This window comes from Manacus candei, unplaced genomic scaffold (genome assembly GCF_025592945.1).
Source record: "Manacus candei isolate 608988 ecotype Guabito, Panama unplaced genomic scaffold, ASM2559294v1 h1tg000018l, whole genome shotgun sequence".
Taxonomy (NCBI): domain Eukaryota; kingdom Metazoa; phylum Chordata; class Aves; order Passeriformes; family Pipridae; genus Manacus; species Manacus candei.
The window spans coordinates 5122656-5149712 of NW_026138066.1; the positions used below are offsets into that span (position 1 = coordinate 5122656).

Here is a 27057-nt window from a genome sequence, read left to right on the forward strand (position 1 = left end):
TTAACTCTTCTTAATATTAAGTGAGCAGTGCCAAGAGCAGACCTAACTGAAACCATGCTGGTTTTAAGTGATGCAGATAATCAATTTCAATGATTATACATCAGCCTGTGCTTTTGCAGAGAGGCTGCCTTGGTTTTATTCATTTTTGTTTGCATTTCAAATTGGCTTTGGGAGGGGTTTGGTTTAGTTTTTTGATTTTTTTTTTTTTTTTTAATTGTTTGTTGGGGGGGAGTTGGTCTGTCTTGATCACCAGACTTGTGGTGAACACACTGAATTAGAATTTCTTATGCTGTGTATTATGCAAATTTCAATTTAAAAACAGTGTTTGTTATCTCATAAGATTCTGGGCGCTCTTCTCAGTGCCATTGTATGCAAGATTAGTGATGCACCCTACTTACTTTTTTTAAGTCCATGCTTTCTTCCTTTTAAATTACAAGTGAAGTATCTGTAATTTTTCTCCCCTGATTCTTGAACATAGTCCAACACTCAGATCATCTTCACTCATATGCAAAATGTTTTGCTGGGATTTGATTTTTTGACTCTCTCACTTGGAATGCTTCAAGAATGTTTTTTAAACAGCACTTGCTGTGGTGCTGTGGTTGTAGCTGTTTCAGGTGATGAATATAACTGAAACACAGCACCATAGAGTGTGCAGACAGTTTGGGTCAAGAATTTGACCATTTAACTGCCAGTTATTTTCATAGAACTTGATTCTGCTAAGCTGTTTAAATTCAATACAGGATGTTCCACTTGAGTCACTTTTTTAAACATTCAGTAAAACAACATTTTTGGGAGATGTTAATGATACTTTGTAATCCAAACAGCTATCATGATAAGACAAGCTGTTCATTCTCTCTGCTTTTATTATTTCCTGATTCATGCATTTCTGTTAAAGACCTGGTATCATTTTATAGCTTTGTTAAACTGTCCTTTTGTTCTCTCAGGGGAGCTGATTTGCTTCAGAGTATTTGACTGGTAAAGAAAATCATGCTAACTTATTCGTTGTAACATTTCTGAAAAATTAAACCACATTGCCTCTGTCTCTTTTCAGAGAATGGACCTTGGAGAATGCCTGAAGGTGCATGACCTGGCATTAAGGGCAGACTATGAAATAGCATCTAAAGATCAAGATTTCTTCTTTGAGCTTGATGTATGTATTTTGTCTTAATGCTGGAGAGAGAGCATAGTTTGTATACCAAGGTCAATACACTGAGCAGTAGATGTTAAGTTTTGCTACACACAGAAGGATCTTATAAACAGAGAAACCCTTGGCAAAGATACATGCCTCTTCATGAATATTTTGTATTTGTATTGTCACTCTCTAGGTGGAACTGTTAACAACCGCCCACAGAACAAAATATCATAAACGTGGGTGCTGTCTTAGTGTTATCACATAGCAGGGAAATATTAAGGCTGTGTATGCTTTGAAGAGAGTTTTAAATTCTATATTTAATGAAGAAAGTAGTTCTGTATTGATAACAAATCATATACTGTCTCCATACACTATAGTTTAAGTTTTGTACTCCCAGCTAGGAAGGTAGTTTTTACTAGGACAAAAAGGTTCGGTTTTTTAATTGCTATTTGGAGGGATGATGTTAATATGTTTAATAGCTTAAAACCCTAGTGAAAAACGTTACAGTATTGCATGTAATGGCTGGATGAAGTGATCCTGAATATCCTTTGAAGAATTTTAATGCCTGCTAGAAATACTCACTTCTTGTCAGAGAAGACTTAAGACAGATTCACTTCCAAATTTCTGGAAATACTTAGAACCATGACAATGTGTAGGCTATAATTTTTAAAAAGATGTGTATTAATATATGTGTTTACATTATGTGTCACCATAAACTGATAGAGTATCATTTTACAAAGGTTTCACTAATAAAAACTTAAGAAAGTTAAGTCTTGATAAACTTAGGAAGCATTACAGCTAATGAAATATCCATGTTCTTGACAGCACTGATCTGTGTTCTTATTGATGTTTTAGGCAATGGACCATCTGCAGTCATTTATTGCAGACTGTGACAGGCGAACAGAAGTGGCTAAGAAAAGACTAGCAGAAACCCAAGAAGAGATCAGTGCTGAAGTTGCAGCTAAAGTAAGCATGGAAAACTAGTAACTAAAGTCTCTTTGAAGGTCTGTTTTTCCAAAGAGCCAACTTCAAGTTTTGGCAAGATATTGAATCTCAGAATTCATACTGAGGAGAGGGAAAAAATAACACATTTTCTCTATTCTTCCCAAAACTGCCCTTAAGGCACAGGAAGGAGAACAGGGAAGAGACCTCTGATATTTTTGACCTTGAGAAACTTGACACTGTGATTCCATGCCATACAAATGTTAGTAATTCTTACACTTTTTGATCAAAACTTCATCCATAAATTAAACCAAAATTGATGTGCTTTTCTCTAGATCTTCGAATGAAAAAAAAAAGTTCTACAATTTTTGTGCACGTGTATACACATGCTAGGAGGAATGATTATACAAATACTAATTTTGCAAGACTGTGTGGTATGGACAACAGTGTGAATTACTTGAATTTTCTAAACAAAATCCTTCTCTGGAGTTGGTACACAGACCTGGTAACTCAGCCTTTCTCTGTGTGTTTTTCAGTGAGGCATTTTCTATTTCACTCTTAACACCTGGAGAAGTGCTCTCTGCATGTTTCTTTTCTGTCCTACCAATTTTGCACACAGTAGTCGTTCAGATTGTTTTCCATAAGTAAAAGCATTTCCTGTGTTAAGCCTTTCCTTGTCTTTCAAGGCTGAAAGAGTCCATGAATTGAATGAAGAAATTGGGAAACTGTTAGCCAAGGTAGAACAGCTCGGAGCTGATGGAAATGTGGAAGAATCTCAGAAAGTAATGGATGAAGTGGAGAAAGCTCGGGTAAAGAAGAGAGAAGCAGAAGTAAGTTGAATTGTGCAAGGCTTGGGGGATGGAGAGGGCAGGGTCAAGTATTAAATTGGTTGGCCTTTGTGTAAATTGGTTGACCTTCATGTAATGCAAGACGTCTTATCTACTCTCACTTCCTTAGCTAATTGCTTTGCAGCATCCTGTACAGTCAAAGTTTGTACCCTTAAATACACTCATATACAATGAAAATTATACTCCCTTCCACAAATAATGCATTCATCTTAGCTTAGCTGTATTGGTCAGTTGTATCTGTGGACACTACCATTGTGTCTGTGTTTGTTGGACTGACTTGCCTGGTTTGCTCTCAAGGCTTTTGCTGTGGTGTGCTGATGTGACTTGTACTGGAAAGCTTCAGTGAAGTGAACCATTGTCTTCTCTGAAAGATACTTATTTAATGTCTTGTGTATCAGTCCAGTCAAAATTGTCCTTGTAATGGTCAGGTGGCAGAACGCACCAAGAGCTTTTCATATTGTGTTGCTCCAAGATACAGGGATTTACAGAAACAAACATCTGCAGTTGTTTTAATAGTACCAGAAGGGTTGCTGACAGTCTTGCTGGTCTGTCATCTGAGTATCTGTAGATAAATTTTGTTCAGATAATGTGTTTAATTAGTGTCTAAAATGCAGATGGGTTTCTCAGGAAACTAACACTGTTTTAAATTGCGCTCAGAATTAAAACTGGTGTAATATTTTCATAATATGTCAACACAGTAATTGTAGTGTTAATGTGTATTCATTGTTGGATATGAAAATATTGTTCAGCTTTCTGTGCAATATAGTCTTACGTAAAGGTAATCATTACCCCACTTTTTTTAATTCACAAATCCACAAAACCATTTGCTAATGTCCTGCTTTTAAATATGTTCAATTTTCAAAATAAGGAAACATGCCTTGTATTTTAATGAAACAGTTGATTTATGAATAGTGTGAATTAACTGAAGGGTGTGCTGGTGTACATTGAATTTGGTTATTAATTTGTAGCATGTGCTTGGTAAAGTGTTATCCTTGTATTTATGTGCACTGAGAAGTAACAGCAAATTTTTTTTTCTAGGAAGTGTACAGGAATTCTATGCCTGCCTCCAGCTTTCAGCAGCAGAAGCTACGGGTTTGTGAAGTGTGCTCAGCTTATCTTGGTCTTCATGACAATGACCGACGACTTGCTGATCATTTTGGAGGAAAACTACATTTGGGATTTATTGAAATAAGAGAGAAGCTTGAGGAACTCAGGGTAAATCATTCCTATATTTTGTGTGTGTGGTCCTACTTAATTATTTGACAGGCAGCCTTAATTGAATATTTCCTTCTGGATGTGTGGGATTTTTTCATATCACTTTAAAATTTGAGATTTCATTAGCCTAAAAAACACTAAAGATTTTAATTTAACATCAGTTACCCAGATAGTTTACTAAGATGACCTCTTTTGTACTGAGGTATATTAAAACACACATGCAGAGTAATGCATCTTGGGAACAAAGAGTGTGATTCTACTTGTAAATTGATAAACTGTATTTTGAACGAACAGCAGCAATGTTTTATTTAGCAGTCACAGGAGATAGCCAAATGAACTTTGCTTTTAGCCAGATGATTGACTAAAAATAATAATGAGACTTGAAGATACAAGAGCATGGATTAAGGAGGATGAAAAGTTTTCAAAAAAATATAAAGAAATGCTTTGAGCTCAGACAGCCTGCTGTATGGTGAATAACTAAAACTCACTTTGTTTATTTTATCTGGACAAAGATTAGGAGGTGACTTTGAATTTTCTTCTAAGTGATTTTTCAAGGCTTTTAAGCTTAAGTGACAATAGATGAAATAAACAGGTTCCGACAACTCAAGGCTGTAGCTTTGCAAAGTGGAAATACAGAATGATGGATATCTTGAAGTCAGGCTAACTGTTAAAATAATTGTTATGGGGAGGTTGCATGTTCTTTATAGCTTGAAAATTTGAAATCCAGTTGGAATATTATCCTAAACAACCCTATCTTGACCAGAAATCATGTGCTGGAAGAAAGACTTACTGGAATTGTATTCTGGTCTTCTGGTATTCTAGAGAATGGATTTGGACACTGATGCCATTTATGACCTTAATATAGAAATTATGGAGTTCCCAGCTCAATCAAGCATTTTAGCTGTAGAAATCACTGAAGACAATACCTAAAGGACTTGAAGCCCTAACAGCAGAAAATGCTGCTAGTGGGTTTGAGTAAATTGACTTGTATTATGTTTCATAATATTCCAGCTGTCTTGCATGGATAATGACTTACTCTTTGGAGAGCCCAACTCTTTCTGTTGACTGTAGAGGCAATTTAGGCTCCTAATATAGCTGGTGTAACTTAAATCTTAGATGCCTAGAACAGATCACGTGTGCTTCCTCTCATCCCTCCATGAAATTATGCAGTCACTTGAACTTGTAGTTAAATTAGTGATGTTGTACAAGGAAGTATAGATACAATTTGACGTAGGGGTTGAATTGACTGATTATTTACACCATACAGAAAAAAATATGCATGGATAACTTATTTCACATTCCCAAAGCATCAAAAAAATAATCTTTTGAAGTACTTCGCTAACAAAAGAAGAAAACAATAACTATCCCCTCCTTCCTCAGAGCTCTCCTCAGAGATCTAATCAAGATGCTGCTGGGGCAATTCCACCTCTCAGAAGAAGGTCTTTACAAAGAGTTGAATTTCTTGCATCATGTCCAGAAGGTGGCAAGACTTGGGTTTGGCCAGATCTCCAGTTGTGAGTTCCACATCTGAGGGCCCTCTACTGAGCGTGCCTTGTCCCCAGTAGTAGTGAGTTCAACCTGGGGGCTAACAGCTGAAGCATCTGCTCTAATTATATGTCTCATGGTTACAATACAGAAACAAGTAGCCTCAAAACCTAGGTATCAGCCCAACCAAGTCCTTTAAGAAACAATTAACTCTCCCGGTTCTGTATTCTTTCTGCCTTTCCCCAGTGGCCAAAATATGATAGGATTGGCATGGAAACTCTCACATAAAAGGCATGACTTGCTGCTCTGAATTCCCCTTTATTAAAAACTTAATGTTTAACTCTGCATATTTCAGGTCTTCGTGTAACACCCATCTATTTGCTGCAGCTCTTCTGCAATAACTTCTGTTTCTTGAAGAAAAAAATACATATATACTGAGGAAGAGAGAGGGAATAATATACACAAGGGAAAGGGAATATACCTGAGAAAAAGAACTGAATGTTAATGTCTAGATCATTTTTATAGCACCTTCATCTGAGAAATTTTGAAGTATAACTTAATGAATATGTTCATTTGCTTTTAGAGGATTGTGGCTGATAAACAGGAGAAACGAAATCAGGAACGTCTGAAACGTAGAGAGGAGAGAGAAAGAGAAGAAAGGGAGAAACTAAGGAGGTAGGGAGCTATTTTAATTGCATGTACATAATGACCTATTTAAGTTTAATGAGAAACCTATGATGTAGTTCATAAACATTTCTAAATCTGCAGAATTACAATACTTTGCATTCTTTGAAAACTTACAAGGATTGAGATGGAATTTCATGTCTAACTGTTAAAACTTGGAATTGTTTCCATAAAAAACCTTTTTAAAAACTACTGATAGTAGTACATCTACGTATTGGAACAAATGGCCTTTAAATGAGATAATTTTCAGGTGTGTACCTTGTTTTGAGACTTAATAAATGTGAGCTTATACACATGTGATTTTCTAACATCTGATAGCTATTTTCTTCATATATGTTAGAAAATTTCCTTATTGGAAGTAGTTGAATGTATGACTAAGGAAAGTAATTCCCTGTTCTTCTGTGAAATAGTAGCTTCCAGGCCTTGTGGGGCTAGAGTGGAACGGAATCTGAACTGCAGTTCTCTCAACATGTTAGCTTCAGAGGCTAACAGTGTAAACCTTTGAAATCTGTTGCAGACTGATAATACTTGCCTGTCAGGAAATAAGGGAATACTGACTTGAACTGTAAGCTTTTTCTATAGGAGGGAAGGGAGTTAAAAAGCAAATTTGACATTCTTTTGGGTTTCTAATATGGTAATCTCAAAACTGAATTAAGGGGGGAAAAAAACAAAACCCACAAACACAAAACAGGGATGTGTTTCCTGGTAAACATGTAGCAGTAAAGATGTTAATATTAAATAAAGGGCCTTTAAACAATTGCTACTAAAACAAGAAATACAATTACAGGTCAGCTAGTCTAGTTTATTATTACTAAATTGTACCTTATATAATAATAAGATTCTATAAGAAAAATTACTGTTTTCTTTTTATTTCAGGTCCAGATCCCACAGCAAGCATGCCAAAAGGTATATAAATCTGCAGACAAGGAATACTAGCGGTGAAGCCAGCCTTTCACAAGCTGGCACATTATAAGTTTGTGTAGCACTATTAATTTAAGATGTCCATCTTTATGAACAAAGCTTTCTGTTACAGTCATCTCTCTGTGATTTTATATCATGCTACTGAGTTTATACATGTACATTTATTTTATGGTTCCTGCAATGCAGCCTTGTGTCCCAAATAACATTTAAAACACAGATAATTGCTTTTTCTTTACAAAAGTTTGTGGTTAATACCTTTTTGTGAAACCCCATGTTTTTAAAATCCTAAGCACCAGGTTAACTCTTAATAGATCATCCATCAACAGTATGAGTGTTCTTCCAAACCTACACTGTTGCAAGTCACCAGTGAGGTATGACTGCAAAGTGATTTAAAAAAAAAAAAAAAAAACAAAAAAGAAGGAAAGAATAGACTGAATTTTTATGGTGTTTAGAACCTTGCAGGCTAGTTTTGTTATTGTAGCTACGGGGAACAATATAGTCCAGTTTCTTCAGAACATCATAATACAAAGATTCTGGCAGATAACCCATGTCACTGCATCAGGGAGTTCTACAACTTTACCTAATAAAGACAAGATTTTAAAATTTTAAAAAGTAGATTTTTTTCCATATTTTTAATTGCTTTCGGAAACTTGAATTGGCTATGCTGTAGCCAAACAGTCATGAGTTGATTTTAAAACTGTCTGCATTAGTCACAAAGCAGTTTGTAGCCTTTCTAATGTTACTTTCCCCATTTGCCTGTGATCAGACAATGCAGTAGCTCTGAAGGCTGCAGACCATTCTGTGTGCAGATTTGCTTATGCATAGAGTGCATAATATTCGCAGTACACTGGTAAGAGTACCTGGGTGAATGCAGTGGCTGGTTTAAGTCCTTTCTGTTCCTAGATCTAGGTCCCGAGATCGCCGCAGACACCGGTCTCGCTCAGCCTCCCGGGAACGGAAGCGAAGAACTCGCTCCAAATCCCGTGAGAAGCGCCATCGGCACAGGTCTCGCTCCACCAGCCGCAGCCGGAGTCGCAGCCACCATAGAAGCAGGCATAGTTCCAGGGACAGAAGCCGAGAACGCAGCTCCAAAAAGAGGTGAGTGTTGCCCTAGAAATAAATGGCTTTTCCTAGAGGCATGATGAGAATTCTCACACTAAATTAAGTTTACAGTTACCACTTGGCAATTTAAACACGTTTTGACTCTGTCTCAGGTTTCAGTTACAACTTGAGCATAATTATGGTTTGACATACCAGAGTGACTTTTTTCTATTTATTTTTTATAAAAATAATAGCGTTACATTATTTCAGTTTTGGATGAGTGCTACAGAGTACTGGTGTCAAGTTGATAATACAAGCTTCCTGCAGCATAGGAAAACAGCTCATTTTCATTTGACCCCAGGGATATCAGCAGTCATCTTACTGTCATACATTTGTTTTTTCCCTCGGGCTCTTGTTCCCAGCACCAGAGCCCATCTGTTGTGTACTGCACCATATGCAAACAAGTTTAGGTATGCCTGAAAATAAACTTGTTGCACTACATCTGAATGTGTTGCTTTGCAAGGAAAGTCACTGAACCCCTCATTAAAGGGTAACTGCAGAGAGCAAGCTGGGGTTATTGCTTTTGAATGATTCAATTGCTGTCTGCCCCTGAGGACTTGCTGGCTTCTTTTAGATGAGTTAAGCATAATTTAGAATGGGATTGCACAATGAGACATTTGACAGGGAGGCCTGCTCATAAACAAGATTCTTTTCTTTTATAGGTCAGCCACTATGGTGTACATTTGAGTGCAGTACAGTGTGAGGGTGCTCAGTCTTAAAGCCCTGACAGACTGTTGACTTGCAAGAAGGTAAAAGGTCTGCTTTTGAAGTGGCCACATGTGCAGGGTTTATCATTCAATTATTTTAGGAGTTAAATCACCGAGGATGGAGAAATACGTTGAATGTGTTCAAGGATCTCATGGGCTCTTTGCTCAAAAAATGAGCTTTTTTCTTCATAGAGTAGGTAGGTGACTGTAATCCCCTTGTGCTCTGTAAGAGAGCATAGAAGACAGGGTTAGTCCAAGTCTTTTCTTTCTTTTTGTTGCAGATGGATAAAAGTTATAAGTTCAGCACTCTACTTGATATCAGCAGTAGTGTCTGGTATTTAAAATACTTCAGTTTTCTGAAGTCATTATTTCAGACTTGGCAGTTTCCATCTCCAAAGAGCATGCCCCTTCATAGCATTCACAACAGCAGATTAGCAAATCTTCAAACCTGTAGTTTTTAGCGTTAAAACAGGCTTTTCCTTTGAATCAATGTATTTGTTAGTTTGGATAAACCAATTTGTAGAGTATGTGCTCAGACTGCCTTTACTACTTCTGCTTTTCCATCTTTGCAAGACTCAATTTCCATCCTTCGAAGAAAACTGTTCTGGTTGATCGTACCTGTTCAAACTCTCCAGTACAATTAGCACAATGCAAATGATGCAGAGAGATATGTAAGGACAGGGAAATGGTATAGACCCCTGGTGCTATCCATGTAACAGTAAGCATGTTAAAAGTAAAAAAATATAATGTACTTCAGGGAGCAAATTTCAACCTTATGATATTCAGTCCTGGAGATATTTCTCCTGTGTCAGTTTCTGCCCTGAAGGAATGCAACACACCTGTGCTGGAAGAATCCCTGGTACAAAGAAGAATTTTACAGTACTGTTGGCTTGAGGGGAAAAAACTGCTGTGCCATCATTAGCAGCTCATACCTCTTATTTCTCTGAGGTGAAGCAAAATTTTTACTCTGAAAATACGTATATTGTGCTTTCAAGAGATTGAAGAATCCGTAGAACTGTGATCTTGCTGCGCTGGGACCAGGATGGCTGTTGAACTTGCACCTGGGCCGGATACCTCCTTTTTAGAGATGCCCTTCTAGTCAGTAGAGCAGCTCTCCACATGAACATCGGAGAAGTCTTTCTGTTGAATACCATACCAATGGTGATGCCAGAATGCAAAATAGACCTGAACTCACAGGCTCTGATGTCCTTGCCTCCTAGGAACTCTTTTTTTCTATTCTAGGGAAGTACTCATTGCCAAATCCTATTTTTTAAATTTGTTTTAGAAGGAATTTCTTAAAATCCTCATATGAAATATTTCTATTCAAGCCTGTGTGTCTTAAGCTCATAGCATTCAGTTGTCCAAGGAATTCTGACCAAGAATACTCTGGAAAATAGAAGACAGGCTCCAGGAAGTTAACTTCTTCAGGAAGGAGTCCTAGCATTTTGGTTTTGAATAACCAAATAAATTCAGATCTGGGGAACATGGTGTTCTTACCCAACTCCTGCAGGAGAGCAGTGTGTGACACAAGCAGTAGAAAGGCAGCTGAAGGCTGCAGCAGTGGCAGCCCCTGGTGCCAGTAATTCTAGGGCCTTAAGAGAAGTGTGCCATGATTACAGGCAAATGTGCAGAGTATTCCTGCTTTCAGCGAACCACGCAGTTCCTTCTGGTTTATCCTGTCCACCCTTTATAAGAAAGTATTTTCCGAAGAGCCTCTCACATTAAATGAAAAAGTGTTGCCTCTCAGGTACTTCTTAATTCTGAAAGCAAAGGGATGTTTTATTGTGTGCTATAGCTGAGGAAATGCTACAAACACATTTGTCTGACAGATACATTTTTTTTATTCTGTATCACTACCATTCACCTATGAAACTGGTGGATAGATTTAAATCTATTAATGGCTGGGATCTCATTTCAAATTTACCAGTATAAAGACCAGACCTCCATACTCTATATATGTTCAACTGAACATACACGAAGTGTCAGGCAATAGTAGCAGTGTGTCTTAGATAATGAGAACCTGTCTGGTAATAGTAGCAACCTGCCTAAGGTAATAGGAACTCTAGGTCTACTCAGGCTTGGATTACTGGCTTACTAAGAGCAGTAAATAAAGTCCTACTTTTTCTTGCTGTTAGTCATAAGTTTCAAATAAATAAAATTGTCTTTCATTTCATTAGAAACAAACTATGTAGTTGGTGCATTTTGCTTTCCAGTGAGAAAGTGAGTGTTTGCAGTTAGATGTTAAGATGCATACTCAGTAAGGTCAGTCATGACACAGACCTAAACACTGAGAGAAGGTTTTGTTAGTATGCTTGAGCCCACTTACAAGAATTCATGTGACAAGGGATGATTGTTCCCATACAGACATTGTATGGATGAATACCTAAAGTCATAAGATGGGGCTTCATTTCACCTGGCTTTAGATGACTAGGTGAGATGTAAGTCTCATGAGTCTCATTACAGACTCATCTGACATAATTTTCTGTCTATTTTGAGATGAGACAAATCGTGCCTTAAAGTATCTCTTTCTTCTGCTGACTGTTAAGGATCAGTTAGGTAGTAATACTTTCTAGCATTCTAGATAAGGTAAGTCAAGGGCAGTACCTTGCCCTTGAGAAAGACAGTAGTGATATTTCTAAGTCTTTTGGTAGTGATACTGCTTGCTAAGGCAGTTGTATAAATTTTCACATCACTGTGCTGTGATTCATTAAACCCAGTCCTTCTTCTTGTCTGCTGATTAGAGACTCACTTGTAGAGAGAGGGGACAGCTGGATGAATGCATCTTAATATTCCTTCAAAAATGCACTGATTAAAAAGCCAAAGCTGTGAATGGCATCATATCCTATCTGTCTGTCTGTTTTAGGATTAATTGCTAGAGTTAGCCTGAGTCAACCAGTTTGGAAGCGTTGTTACTTCTGCAGGGGACTTGCAGCACAAGATACTTGCTCAACAGCTGTACTAACTCCGGGATTAACCTCTTACTTGGCATGTAGCTTCTCTTCTGTGACATGTGATTTGTGGCATAGGAATTATACCTTTGGATCTTAGCATTTGCAAATGCTAAGTCTTGCAAAATTGTAGGGAAAGTAATCTTTTCAGCTGAGGAACTAAGATGAAAGGTCACTTCTTTGTAAGCTTGTAAAAGGAAATTAGTGCCAGGAGCATTTTGCAGACCTTAGTTTTGAAGCTTTGAGGTGAAGTGACAGTAACTTTCTGTAAGGGGAGAGAGTACAGTCTCTGGCCAGTACACCAAATTTTTTGACAAGGAAAAGAGTGGCTAGCTTTGTAGCATGCTGTTTTTTCTGTAAAAGTTTGTATTAAGCTGTTTTATGATTGCAGTACATGGTAAAATGAAAATGCAATGTTTTTCAACAACAGACTTAAGTGCATCGGTAAGGGAATATAGAGGAGGATGTCTAATCCATTTTTTTCCCATACAGGTAGCTCATTCAATTTAAAACAATATGGATTGTTTAACAGAGCATCCCTTTTCTGGCTCTATCATTTTAAAAATGCATATTATCTGAGTAAAATATCTAAAAATAATACCACCCCAACCTTGCAAAATCACACAAGGGCTAATTCTTATAACAAAATATAATTGTAGCACAGTTTGGTTTAGTTTGTATTTGTTATGTAATAGTCTTGTTCCAGAATAACGCAAGTTAATTTCCCCCTGCTTTTAATCAAACTCCCATTTTTAAACATTTAAGTTTGTAATTTATATGTCTGAGAAAGGCTAGAAACTGCAGATGAAAAATTTCCATTAAACTTCAGTTAATACAAACTTGAGGGTGGAGGTTGAAAATAAGAGATTTAGTGAAGCACATTGCCCTTAATCTGGGCTCTGTAGTAGATGTAGATTAAATCCTGCCTCAAAGTATTTGTCTTTTGAAATCGGAAGTAGGAAAGGGAGAAGAGTAGAATGATTTCTGATGCTTCTCATACACTTCTATTTATATATATCTGAATTTGGATTGGAAAAAGAAGAAAAATACAAAATCCAAGTGCTGTTTGATAGCTAAAAATTCATGACTGACTCAAATTCTCAAATGTACTGCACTTTTCAGATCCTCTAAAGAAAGATCTTCCAGAGACAAAGAACGTTCAAGAGACCGCGACAGAACATCCCGTGATAAAGATAGAAGCTCAAGAGAGAGGTCACCACGAGATTTCAAAGACAAGAAACGTTCTTATGAAAGTGCTAATGGCAGATCAGAAGACCCAAGGAGCTCAGAGGAGCGTGAAGCAGGGGAGATATAACTGGCTGTATATTCACCTGATCTCTAGCTTCCTATGGAGTTGCATACTTTGGTTTAGTTTACAGTTGTTCAAAGGGACACCAGTGAGCAGTTCGAGACACTGATCCAACTAGGGTAGATGTACAGTATATAAAAGTGGTTATAACAAAGTCAGAATTAAACCCCATCAATTAATGATGCCTAAAGCTGGGTCCTGGACTTCCACCAAGTTGTAAAACTTTTCTGAAAGATTTCTCTTTATTCAGGACAACAGTTTTATGTACCAAGATGCAGATCTCAATGTTTTTAATCTCCTTTCCAATACAAGTTAGTGAACAAATTATATTGTACTACTTGCCTTGGGTGCTTTTGAACCTTTATAAATTCTCCAATTCTGCTCCAGTCAAAACAGCAGCATTGAAAGGTTGTATTTGGGGGGATTTTTTTTTTGTTTGCTTTTTTGTAAGAGGGTGGGTGGATGGATATTAACTTTTACTCTAAGGTTATGTTCCCAGTGTTGGGTTTTATTTTTGTTTGGGATCCTAGGAGTTGATTACAGTGGGAGCATTTAGACAGAAATGTGTGCTGGAGAAAGCAAAATGTCTTTTTACAGTGCCTATTTAGACTTGGAAATTGAACAGCTGTTGCATTACATCTTTTTTATTTCTACTTAAATTTTGAAATCAAAGCCAGTCCCATATCTGTACCATTTGATTGGTATGTGTTCAATATATTTGTTTTTTTCCATAAGGACTCTTTCTGCTTTTTCTTGTGGGATGCATCCTTAATTGTATTAAAACAAACAGAAAAACCAGCAACAACAAGCGAAAATTAAGAACAAAAGAAATAAAAAAAAATAAAAAAGCAACCATATTGTCCAATAACTTAACAAGGATATACTGGTCTCTTTAAGGTGTTAATTAGCAGTTCAGTCTTTTAAAAACTAACATCTGGTTTTTAGAGTTTTTAACATACAGATGTGCTCTTGGAGAAGCGGTCATTCTGATCACAGTCCTGATTGAAGTCCTAAAATCTTCAAAAGCAGAAACCTGTGGAGTCAGAACTATAGAATGGTTTGGGTTGGAAGGGACCTTAAAGATCATTTAGTTCCAACCCCACTGCTGTGGACAGGGACACCTTCCACTAGACCAGGTTGTTTAAGGCCCCGTTCAGCTTGGCCTTGAACACCTCCTTGGATGGGGGATCCAGAACTTCTCTGAGCATCCTGTTCCAACCCCTCACCACCCTCACAGTAAAGAATTTCTACCTAATATCCATTTTAAAGCCATTGCCCCGTGTCCTGTCATTATACATCCTTGTAAAAAGTCCCCCTCCAGCTCTCTTGTAGCCCCTTTAAGTACTGGAAGGTGCTATAAGGTCTCTCTGGAGCCTTCTCTTCTCCAGGCTGAACAACCTGACCTTTCTCAGTCTGTCCTTACAGGAGAGGTGCTCCATCCCTCTGATCAACTTGGTGACCCTCTTCTGGGCCCACTCCAACAGGTTCATGTCCTTCCTTTGCTGGGGATGCCTGAGCTGGATGCAGCACTGCAGGTGGGTTCTCACCCAAGTGGAGTAAAGGGGTGGAATCCCCTCCCTCGACCTGCTGCCCAGGCTGCTTTTGATGCAGCCCAGATACACTTGGCTTTCTGGCCTGCCAAATGCACATTGCTGGGTCAGGTTCAGTCACTCATCCACCAGCATCCCCAAGTCCTTTTCTGCAGGGTTGCTCTCCATCTGTTCATCCCCCAGCCTGGATTTGTGCTTGGCATTGCCCTGACCCAGGTGCAGCACCTTGCACTTGGCCTTGTTGAACTTCTTGAGGTTCACATGGACCCACCTCTCAAGCCTGTTAACGTCCCTCTGGATGGCATTCTTTCCCTCTAGCATGTTGACTGCACCACACAGCTCAGTGTCATCAGCCAACTTGCTGATCCCAGTCCATGTCACCAACAAAACATGAAGGGTGTGCTGTCCATTCTGTTGGATTGAAAGTGCTTGGGGTATTTAAACTACTCAGATGTGCTCTACTCCCACACAGAAGAATTTAAACATCGGTAAATTTTTTGTCCTTGAGTTCTTGCCACCGAGTTACCTAACATTGAAGCTTAAGAGCAGTATTTGTCATGATTTGTTGGCATTTTCAGTGGGTTGTGCAGTGTCTCTGTAGGCCTGCTAATCATCGGTGTGTGATACCGTTCACTGTGTGCATTTTCCCTCAGTGTCTTTTCTGTAGCATCTTCAGTATGGTCAGAACACGGGTGATAATTCTAATGTGTAAGATAATTTAGCAGTATTTTGGCTGGCAATGAAAGTTAGAACAGGACCTTTACACCTCTGCAAGGACTTGGATTCAGCATTGCACATTCCACTTTGAATTGATTCCATTTTAATGATGACTGACTACTTAACACTTTTTATTATTTACCCATTTGAATTCTGAGTATGAGTTTCCTTCCTGGGAATGTTTTATGACTTCCTGAGTGGCCCAAGTGCTTGATGAATGAAAGTTACCAGTGTTTGTTCCTCTAGTACTGACCATACTGTGTAAGTGGTTGATAACATCTGTTGTCACAGTTTTAAGTGAAATTCTAGTGGTGTGACAAAAGGTGAACAGTCATTTCTAGATACATCTTGCATAGCACAAGTGCCAGTGATTCCTCTGGAATTCCTGTCTGGAATAACAATATTCCAGAAATACTGAGGGCCTGTCTCCCCCTGCAGCCAGCAACTACAAATTTTGTGTTGTAAAAGGGGGACTGGCAGTGAAATTTGCAGACTGTGACATAACACTGCTTAGACTCCTTACTAGCAGATTTTGGATAATACGCCATTTATTTTACAAATTACTTTTAATTACAAAACAGTGATTGGGTTTGGGCCTTCCTTTATTTAGAGGTTTTCATGGGGTGGTGAGCTTCATAGTATCCAAGTACCACACCAGTGTTAAGCAGAAGGAAGGTGAGGCTTACCTTTGATTTCCTGATAAAATAATCTGAATTATATGTGGAAGTACAGGACTGAAGTGCAGTTAGGAAGAAAACTGAATTAAACTGACTGATGAAACACACTTAGGATGCAAGAGGTCTGGAACATCTGCCAGAAGGGGAGACTGTTTTATTAGTTGTGCCTAAGTATGGATCTTCTACCCTCTCATCAGAACCCAACTACCTTAATTTCCAGGAATGCAAAACTGAGATATTCATCACTTCTAAATTTCCTGCTGGACAACTGAAGAGTGGTATTGACTGACATTAGTCTTCATGGTCAAAAAGATTATGAAGTGGACCTCCTGAAGGAACCTAGGGGTGTTGCAGCTAAGCATCAGCTCTTGAGATCTTTGAAATTTTGCTGATGCAGTTGTAGCTCCATAGCCGCTTTTACCAGGCTACAAGAGTGCAAACTGAGCAAAAAGAGTAGATTATTTCACTGATTTAAAGTGTTGAAAATGCAGTGAACCTGCAAGCATTATTACCAAAGTCACTCCGGGTTAGTCAGGGGAGCATAAAACAGAAGAAGGTTAAAGATGGTAAGCAGCTAGAGGATGGCACATTACCAGAAATGAGATCCCCTCCTGAATACAGTATCATAGAATTGGTTACCTTGAAGAAGGCCCTCAAGATCATCAAGTCCAACTGCAAACCCAGCATTGCCCAGTCCACCACTAAATGGTGTCCTTAAGTGCCACATCTACACACCTCTTAAATACCTCCAGGGATGGCAACTCAGCAGCTTCCATCCACAGTCTGATCCAGTGCTGGATGACATATGTGAGTTGCTTTTCCCAGTGGAGCAGGAGAAACCACACAGTAGAACAGTGGCATTTCCAAGCAAAGAGGTGCTTGGCCTAGTGCCACCATATTCTGTTACCTGCCATCGGACTTGCCAGTGAAGCTGGCAGAGGAGTCTGTTCGTCTCTGTCCTCTTGCCTTCCATCAGGTATTGAAGCTGGGAGTCACCATCCTGTTGCTACAATGCAAACCCTGCCCTGGAGCTCATCTGTTTGTCCAGCCTATGTTGCACCATCCATCCTGCCCCAGGGGCAGTGGGAGAAAATAGGTGAACCAGCTCCCTAAGCTGATGCAAGTGGATGATTGTGCAAATGTTAAATAGCCTCCGAGCAGGGATTGTCTATTTAGCTGAAGAGAGAATGGTAGCAATTCATCTTGAGACCCCTGGGGCCAGTGCAGGATTGCTAAGGACGTGGGTGAGTACATCTGAAGGGGTGGTTTTAACTGTAGGAACACAGTATCTCAACAAGACGCTCCTGTGGTGTGGAAAACGATTCAGTGAGACGTGTGCTGTCCCCGCCGGGACTGTTACAGATTCAAGCAGTTTGGGATTGCAGTCATCATTAAATTAGGTATAAATGCACCAGAGGTGATGTCTTTGTGCAGTGTGAGGGCCTGCAGCACCCGGTTACCCCCCCGCTTTACTGTTCTCCATCCTGTATTTCACATGCCACCTTCCTCACTATAGTTGTCCTTTGTTCAACAGACAGTAGAGGTTAGTTTCTCCTGATGCAGTGGCTTATAAAAAATGTTTAGTGCACTTTTCATTCAGTCCTGCATGATGGTTTTTTTGTTGTTTGTTTTGGGGAGGGGAAGGGTTGGGGAGGTTTTTTGACTTTTTGCTTTGATCATTTTTTTCCACTTGATTCTTAATAAATTCTTGCACTGTTACTATTGATGTAATTCTTTAATTCTTCTTTTCAGTAAGACCTGAAATCCAGCTTTCACTGCAGCCTGCAAAACTGGGAAGCAGCAGACTGCTGGGCAGTTGTATCAGCAACTGGAAATACAAGGAAAGAAGAAGAAATGTTTGTTTCTAGCCCTGGCTCTCCTCTTTATCCCTGCTTTCCCATCTGTGGGGATATAATGGAGTCAGCAGGCAATTAGAAAATTCTCTCATGACTTCTCTCTCCTGGCTCTGGCTTTTCACCTCTTGTTGCTGGGGAAACCGCAGTCCCAAATCCCCTTCCCAGGCTCAGTGGTGCTGCCAGGGCACTGCAGGCAAGCAGAGTCCTAGAGATGCACCATCAGGGAGGCAGGATTAGCTACCAACAGAGCAGAGCTGGACACAGGCAAGGTCAAAAGGGCACAACAGACAGCAGGAGCTGCTGTGGCTGTACAGCCCTTTCCCAGGCTGAAATGATCTGACAAATGCTGACTGTAGTAAAGTATTGATGGTGATGCTCAGTTAAGAGCACAAAGGTTAGAAATCGTTCCAGGTGCTGGCTCAGAGAGGCTGCCAAGAAGGCAAGTTCACAGCACTGGCTGTCAGGCACCATCAGGCCGGCTCAGGGCTCTGTGTCTCCATCACTGGAAGGTGGTAAGTGGGTGGGGACTTTACATGGAACTACTGTAACTTTTCAAGTTGCTGCCATCTTCCTAAGCTCATACTGGTTTGCACCCTACTGGACGGACTGCATAGGATTTCCCAGTTACCGGGAAGAGGTTCTCCAGTCCTTCCCCGTGATCGGGGCCTCCCCAGCTGAAGTGCGGTCTGGGTGATGGTAAAGTGTTATAGGGTAACTGGTGATGTATTTCTCTCTCCTAATCACTATAGACACTTTCGTAGCAAAGGTTAGATGCATTGCTAAGTGTATCCTTTCATAAGCCACTGTTTCTTTTGTAATTCTTTACTGGTTTGCACTATAGTAAACTGAAACACTTATTCTTTAAAGTTGGTGTCTGTGTTCCTTCATCCTCATTCCTGGGGAAAAACAGATTGCAAAACAGTGTTTTAAATGGTATCTTGAAGAAGCCCTTACTTTCAGTGTAAAGCAACACCTCTGAGGGACATATCTGTACCTACAGCCACAGCTATATGGCAAAAGAGCTTAAACAGCCCTTCACTTCAATCACCAACAATACCAATGGCCTTCATGCAAGAAGGGTGGGAACATTGGAGGGTTTCCCTCTGGACCCAGCTAGGAGGATTTCCTAGAAGCTTCTCCAGATTCTCTGCAGGGTCTCCAGTCCCCCATCTGGGCAGTCACAGGGTATCTGAGATAACCTCCCCACCTTGCTCACCTCACTGAGCCTCTCTGCTGCCTGTCATAAAGGCAGAGACAGGAAGGCAGCTTGGCTCAGACTCTAGCAAGAAAATTATTGGGCTCAAATGCCTTGACAACTGGGTTAGCTTCTTCTGTAAAACATTCCCTGTCATTTCAAATTGCCATGGTATGTTGGTAGCCCTTGTCTCAGAGTGATTTGGTGATGCTGCCACTGTTGGATTTTATCCCAACACTGATTTGTATTTGCACAGGGTTATGCCTTGCAATGCATCTTCCTTTGGGTAAGTTTTTGCTTTGTCACCAGGGTAACTGTAGTTTTTCAAGTTAAATTCATATGTGTTTTAACAGTGTTTAGGTAATATTTTGAATCAGGAAAGCGGGTCTCTACAAGGTCAAGTTTTTTTTGTGGGAATGCTTTTTTTTTCTCCAGCAACATGACCAGCAAAGCACTTTGATTTAACTAGCTGAGTGGATAAACTTCCTGCATGAGCTTCTGCTCACTCCTCTTCCCCTTTCTCAGTATTTTCCATGTGTTTTCACTGTTCTAGTTTAGGTCAGACACAAAGATAACTCCAGGGCATTTAGCTGATTTAACATGTCACAGCCACTTGTCACACTACCCATGCTACATCACAGACTGGTTATCTCACATATCTTTCTGATGTCCCACAGGTTGTAAGGAACCCATGAAGCTTGGTGTGAGGGCTTTGGTCCCACTCACCAGTGGTGCTCCACAGGAAATCTCTTCCTACTACCCTTAGGTATGACATTTCCCTTCTGTTCCTCTTCACGGAATCAGTTTTCCAGAAGAATGCATACAGTATGCACAGCACTGCATAGTTACTGGTTCAGTAAGTAAGGAGTATGTTTGGTTTGCCTCCCAAGTACATAAATGTTGCTGTTTTGCAGAGGCACAGTGAGGTGCAAGGAAAGCTGGACAGGACTGAACAGTGAGGCTACTGGAAAACCGTAAGCTCAGCTCAGTTATTCTCCATCTCAAGATGTTGTCTAATCTATGCTCTTTTGGAAAAGCTTTCTGCCATCCTTTGAAATCTCAGATTAAAAAAAAGGGGGGCCATGTACTCCTAAACTACACACGTCACACAAACTTTTGAAATGTAATGTATCCCCCTTTTCTAAATGGATTTACAAAATAACCCGCTCTTTACTGCAGCCTGAATTAGGTTTGTTTCACATGCTTTGCTTTTGCAACACCTTTCTGCATCACAGGAACAGGGAACACAAGAGCCTTAAATCATCGGCCAGTGTTGCAGGCCCCTGTCAGCCCAGGGTGCCTGTGACAATGAGGAGCATGTCATTACAGCCAACCACCCTCATGGTAAATGGTGCTCTTAACATGCATTAAGGTAAGTCAATAAAAAGGGGAAATTATTTTGAGCTTTTCAGAGCTTTAACTACTTGTACTCCCTCACAGGGATTTGAGTCTATAAATATTTTTTACACATCTTGTTCTTTTTTTTACAATCCTTGACAATGCTGTGCAATATGCTTTCCCTTCTCCCTGAGCCAAATAGAATAGCAAAGCAAATAAAGCAGCCTGCCCCATCCTCCCTCTCTGGCAAGAGTTCGTCTTTTGGACTTTGGGATTTAGCATCCTTTGCCAAACAGATGGAGTGGGTGAGGAAAACTACACGTTGAGTGAAGGAGAACTTTGCATTTTTAGCTGTTTACAAAACTGTTGCTTCATGGTCAAGTGAAAGGCTTCCCTTCACATCACCTGAGAAGCCTGACTGCTGTGAGCGTGATGGGTGCCCAGGTGGGAATTTGAGCTGTTTTTGGTAAAACCTGCAGTACTACCAGTAACTGTGCACTGCAACCAGCTACCACTTGCACATCGCCTTCTCTGTGCTACAAACGAGAGGACGCATCTGCTTTCTCTGTGTTTATTGTGTTACACTGAAGCAAACCAGCATGTGGTTATTTGCAGTTATTAGCTGATTGTTTCACCACGTCTAAGGAATACGAAGAAAAGCAATTAAATAGTTCAGGACTCAGTTACCACTGAAGGGAGGCCGAGGCTGTGCAACTGGACAGGATGAGTCCCATGCTGGGCTGAGCCCACCATTCTACCCACTCAGTGAGGCAGCAGCTTCTCTCAGCTGGGTGCACTCTTGAGTAGCACAGGAGCCAGTGAGCTCGGTGCTATTGCCCTCGCCAGGGAACACAGCCAGAATAATTTGCTGGGAGTTACACTGTGAAATCCACGCCCTGGAGATGTTCATGCCTGCCCAGAGAGACCCAGTGGTGATCACATTCATTGCTGTAATTCTTGTGCTGAAAACTGCCCTGAGAAACCAAGACTGGAAAACTCTGCTGGCTTATGCAAGAAGGGACTTTCCCTATGTCTTTCCCAGTTGTTGGTCTTTCCCATACACCACTTCCCCTTTGTTTAACGTCAAACACAAAACAACACTCATGCCTCTTAAACAATGACCTCTACCAAATTCCTAGAGATGCTTCAGAATGGCCTCCTTGTCATTCATGAGGATGGAGAGGTGGTAGATGAGTTAAAGAGCTGCTGGTGCTGCTGGAAGGAGCAAGTCTTTCTTTTAGGAATAGCAAGCTTAAAGTCATCATCTTAAAATGTAATCTTAAAGGACAGTGGCCAGAGGAACCCACCTGGAGCATTGAAACCGTGAAGCACATCAGGATTTGTTGGTTGACTTTGATGTATCTGTGGGTTTTGTTTAGCTGTAGAAACTCATTTTGCTAAGGAAATTATTGACATTGATATCTATATTGTATAAGCCTTTTTTCTTGCCTTTTTTTTTTTTTATTTTTATGTTTTCATTCTTCCAGCTGGGGCTGGGGGCCCAAAAGCAGCAAATCGGTGCTATCAAGATGTTTGAAGAGCATGGAGGGTGCACATCCTCACCAACCCTCCTCTTTGTAGACATTATTCAGGTGAGTGCAGATTTCATTGGTTACCTTCTCAAAGGAAGCTTTGCAGTCTCCACCAAATTTCTCCTCCATCAGTTGTAAGATAATGTCACAGATAATCTAAACAAGGACAAGGGAAGAAACAACCAGTGTGAACTTTCCTCCACATTAGAGGCATAAGAGAAAAACATGTATCTTTAGTTGGGATTCTTGGAAGGCAGAAAGGGATACAGCTATTTGCAGCATATCGCATGCAGAGCTTGTAACAGGGCATGCAAAATATGGTGCATTATAGAATTCACAAAAAAATGCAGTCACTGCTGCTGGTTTTTTTAACTGTCCTATGTATCTAGTTATTGTCAACTGCACCTGTCACTTAAAGATGGCTTGACAGGACTGATTCACTTGGTCCATCCATTGCAATCTTTCTCCTATCAGTGGACTGTCCCAAATGTTTAGAGGCCATGAGGAGCCCCATGTTGGACACTTATGGAATACATGGCTTGAGGGGCTAAGTTTCTTCCTGATCTTTCCTGCTCATTAACTATCTAGCCCTCTTTAGCAATGAAGGTTCATTTGTCCTTACAGTCACTGGGTAGGTGGTACACTTTGAAATGCCTGTTTTCCTCAGCTCTACTCCTCAAAGGGGAAAACATCCTCCCCTCACAATTACACCCCTTGGGAAGAGGGCTACTGGCTCACCCTAAAGTTTTTGGGGTCAATCTTCAGCTGAGTGGCATGTTTCTTGCCGAGTGGGTTCACTATCCCAAGAAAAGCCTCGGAATTGTCCAGGTGTTGCACCATGTCGTTGATGGCAGTGAAAACCTTCTTGCCATGGCCCCTGACTTGGTCTGACTGTTTCATCTCTTCAGCAGAGTCCATGCCTTTGAAATGTGTGAAGTAGGACTTGGTGTCTGGGTGCTCAGTAAACATCCTGTTGAGAAATGAGAGACATCCTAACTTGTGAACCCAGGCATCAATGCAGATATGACTAAATGTTCCAGGCCTCATCTTATGCATTTATTGCCCTTTTTCCTTCTCTTTATTAGAACAGACACCTCTGTCCCCTGCATTTCTTGTTTCTGCTTTGCCTTTTGCATCTGTCCACAGCGCCCCACACCCATGGCAGCCTGTCCCCTCCCTCACCTTTTCTTCAGTGTTAACTCTGTGTTAGGTTACTTCCACAGGGAAGTGGGAGCATGTTCACATGAGGTAAGTGTGACAGCATAATATTCCCAAAGATGTTCTGGACAGCAGATATGACCACTGTGATTCTGATGGGTGTTTTCATGGAGAAAATATATTATTGGGTTTGTTAATTAACCCCTTCCTAGAGTCCATCCCAAAGCTTTCTTCCTGCCTGTGATGGATTGCTGTTTGACTATAGTTTGAGTACTGCTCATTTCATTTATTCAAAAGTAACACAATTCAATATGTTTAGAATTGCCTTTAATCAATTACAGTCATCTTCATCAAGCTCTTAAAAAAGCAGTTTACTCTATTAGGTAAACCATTTATCCCCCCAAAGTATCAATAGCAAATTCCAGATTGCATTTCACAGAGTCACAGAGTGGTTGGGCTTGAAGGAACATCTGGAGGTCATCTGGTTCAACCCCACTGGTCAAGCCGGTTGCCCAGGACCACGTCCAGATAGCTTTTGAGTATATCCATGGATGGAGACTCTACAACCTCTCTGGGGAACCTGCACCAGTGCTCAGCAGTCCTCACAGTAAAACGTGTTTCCTGACATTCAGAGAGAACCTCCTGTGTTTCAGTGTGTGCCCATTGACTCTGGTCCTGTTTCTTGGCACTACTGAGAAGAGGCAGGTTCTGCCTTCCTTTTACTCTTCCTTCAGATTTTTATATACACATCGATAATCTCCCCCTGAGCCTTCTCTTCTCCAGGCTGAACAGTCACAACTCTCACAGCCTTTCCTCATAGGAGAGATACTCCAATGCCCTAATCTTCTTCCTGGCCCTTCACTTGACTCTTTCCGGTGTGGCCATGTCTCTCTTGTACTGGGGAGCCTTGAACTTCTCTATTGACAGAAGCAAAATCTTCTAGAGTAAATAACCCCAGGGAGCCAAGCTACTGGATGCTATTAGCCTTTTATGGCTGCATTCCTGACCCTAAACGGCCTTCAGGTTGTGTAGACTGCAGAAGGAAAGAGCAGTGTGTAACACTTTTTGAGGGTAATACAGGCATAAGATGTGATATGCAAGAAAGCCAGAGGGAGGGGTAGAGGTCTGATAACCAGAAATAGTGTTTAGAGTGATCAATGCTTATGGAGGTGATACAAGTCCCAGATGAGTGAGGGGTATGTGAAAGGTGAACAGAAGAGAAGAGAGGAAAACAGGATGAAAACAGAGGGGGAAGCCCATAGGAAGGTGTGGGGTGATGAATAGATTTAAACCTAGAGGGTACTTGGAATTTTAAGGTAAAAAGCAGCTGTAGCTCCCTGGATGGACTGAGGTTGACATGCTCCCCAGTGCAGCTCCTCAGTACGCTGCTCAGAGAAACAAAATGGAGTGTGGAACAAAGTGGAGGCTATGTGGTCCCCCTCCTTTCTAATCCCAGCAGTATGGAAGAACATTGTGGTACTGAGACCGTACAGTACCTGTCTGATAAGGGAGAATCAAGATGTTCTGCTGCTGAAGCCAAGAACCATGTTGAACCCCCTCCTCAGGTGCCAAACCATGACCACCGCCCCCCTCCCATTAAATACACCAATCAGAAATAAAAGGTATTTATGACTAGAGCCACTCAAACTCCACCCAAACATAAAGAAGATAGTACAAAAGTAAGTTGAGGATAGGGAGAAAGTGGGAGAAAACCTGCACTGAAACTGCTGGGATCAGTCAACAGGCTGAGTCCATATTCTCCCGCCCCAGAGGGATGCCTTGGGTGAGAAATATACTCCGTGTGTTAAATGCTGCTCTTAGGACTAGAGCTTTTGCTTATGCTTACCCCATAGCATATTAGATTGCTTCGTATGAGAGCTTGTGCTTGCTTAATGTATGTATCAGCAGATTGCTTTAAAACATTTTTGCAGTAGACACTATCACCGACAACCTTCGAACCTTATTAATCTGTCACAAATTGTATTATTAAAAAGTGTTATTTGTAAACTGTTAAAGTGAGTCCTTGCAGTCACCAGCAGCGGATAACACCTTGGCAGGACCTGCTGAGGGGTCTTGGCTCTGGTGAGTTCCCCCTAACAAGGGAGGTCGAGGTACCCTCCAATCTTGTGAATCTGGTGGTGAAGGGTCTCTTTACAAGATGCTGACTGACCGTCGGGCACCAGGGTCTCGACTCTCCTGGGGATACCAACAGACAAAAATCTAAACTCCCATTTTTAATGTGACAGAAGGGGGCAATAAAATGGAACAGATGGACTGGAAAGGCCAAAGGAGAATCAGAAGTGAAATACTGAGAAGTTAACAAAAATCATTAAAGGAGTTTAGAGGTAAAGAGAAGAGGGAAATAAGGCCCATGTTTTGTTCCCATTCTCTTTCATACCACACTTTCTTTTCTTTACCTTAAATGGGTAAAGAAATTGTTCTTATCTCTTCTTCTTTTCCCACCCCTTCCTCATTTTCTTTTATTTTTCTTTCTGTGGATTGCTCCTCTTCCCTTTTTCCTCCCTGAGATGGGATAAATCACAGCAGATCAAAGTATTACCAGCAAGGGCTGCATGAAAAACATCAAGACGTGCTCCTAGGCCTTAACTCCATCCTTCTTGCTGTTCCTCCTTCAACCCCCTGGCATAGCAATTGGATGGGCTCTTTCCTTACCTGACCAGCACAGCTGTCCCATTGTCCTCAGCATCCACATACATCTTCTCCCAGGCACCGCGGGCACTTTGCACTTCTGCTTCAGAGAATGACATGGTGGAGGAGATGCTGGCAACGAAGGGTGCAGCAGGAGGAAGAAGGACAGGGAGGTCCTGGCAGGGTCTTTCTGCTCCAGTTCTCTCCTCAGGGCTCTCTAAATACTGTCCTGGGGATTTAAGATATCTTGAAGGGACTCTTTGTCTCTGTTCCCCTTGGTCACATTTCTACAGGCTTTAGGGCTACCTAATCACTTTTAATCAGGAAAGAAACTAACCACATGAGGAGGGGGGACAAGCCCTCTCACTGTGGGTCAGGTGCCACAGCAAAGGTCTCACTGTCTGAGAAGAAAAAGGGAAAAAAGGGCAGTTTTCACAGGCGAAGAAAAAAATCAATTCTCCCCCCCTCTCACCCTTGCCAAAGCCAGTGCTTGGCTCCTGTTTCCTGAGGGATAGCCTTGCCCAAGCACTAATTTTCCTGGTTTTCTCCCAAGAGCACTGCTGTGCTGTGGGCACTGTGGTGCCCTAATGTCCCCTCTTCCCAGCAGCCTTTAGTCCTTCAGTCCAAAGATCCCAATTCCAGCTCCAGCAACTATCTCCAGTCCTGCTTTCATGCGGTGGTCACTGCTTTCCCCATAGCCCTCTGGTGTAGCAGGGGCTCACTCCACAGCTGCTCTTGGCTTTGGTCTCATGTGGGTGGGAGGCTTTGCCAGCTCAAAATGCCAGCATTGCAAGGACAGTGATGGCAGCATGGCACAGCATCCACGCCCACAGTGCCCTAGAAAGCCGCCTCATTGTAACCCAGGAGATAAATGGTTCAGCACAGCCAAGCCAGAACACAGGCATTTCACTGCCCTAATCCTCTTGGCTTGCAGCTGGGATCTCTGTCCCATCTCTAAGGCCTGCCTGCCTCGGAGAGAGATAAGAGGCAGGAGAAGGGCCAGTGTGGAGCTGCAAATGGTATCTATGAGCCTGTTATCATCATGGTCACTTGGTCTGGAGGCAAAAAAATTTCTTGGATTATCCATGCCTGG

The 27057-nt window shown here is 41.0% G+C and overlaps 2 protein-coding genes across 4 annotated transcripts in view; one reads left to right on the forward strand and one right to left on the reverse strand.

Moving 5' to 3' along the window:
• LUC7L2 (LUC7 like 2, pre-mRNA splicing factor) overlaps nt 1-14144 on the forward strand; it is a 37755-nt gene extending 23611 nt beyond the window's left edge. For both annotated transcript variants that reach the window (XM_051784163.1, XM_051784165.1), the window contains 8 exons: nt 1052-1150; nt 1988-2098; nt 2761-2904; nt 3961-4137; nt 6206-6297; nt 7183-7212; nt 8131-8325; nt 13106-14144. In XM_051784163.1, coding sequence (XP_051640123.1) covers nt 1052-1150; nt 1988-2098; nt 2761-2904; nt 3961-4137; nt 6206-6297; nt 7183-7212; nt 8131-8325; nt 13106-13298 — 1041 coding nt within the window. In that variant the 3' untranslated portion in view covers nt 13299-14144. The remainder of the gene's footprint in view (nt 1-1051; nt 1151-1987; nt 2099-2760; nt 2905-3960; nt 4138-6205; nt 6298-7182; nt 7213-8130; nt 8326-13105) is intronic.
• A 6128-nt stretch (nt 14145-20272) lies between these two features.
• On the reverse strand, nt 20273-26652 carry LOC127469603 (cytoglobin-1-like). 2 transcript variants are annotated; one of them, XM_051784175.1, is made up of 4 exons: nt 25989-26652; nt 22896-23127; nt 22242-22313; nt 20273-21537 (listed from the first exon to the last, which is right to left on the reverse strand). In XM_051784175.1, exons 1-4 carry the CDS (start codon nt 26081-26083, stop codon nt 21532-21534), a joined length of 405 nt encoding a protein of 134 aa, XP_051640135.1. In that variant the 5' UTR covers nt 26084-26652; the 3' UTR covers nt 20273-21531. The 2 variants fall into 2 exon arrangements, with proteins under 2 accessions (XP_051640135.1, XP_051640134.1); XM_051784174.1 differs by having other exon boundaries at nt 20273-22313.
• Nucleotides 26653-27057: the final 405 nt, after the last annotated feature.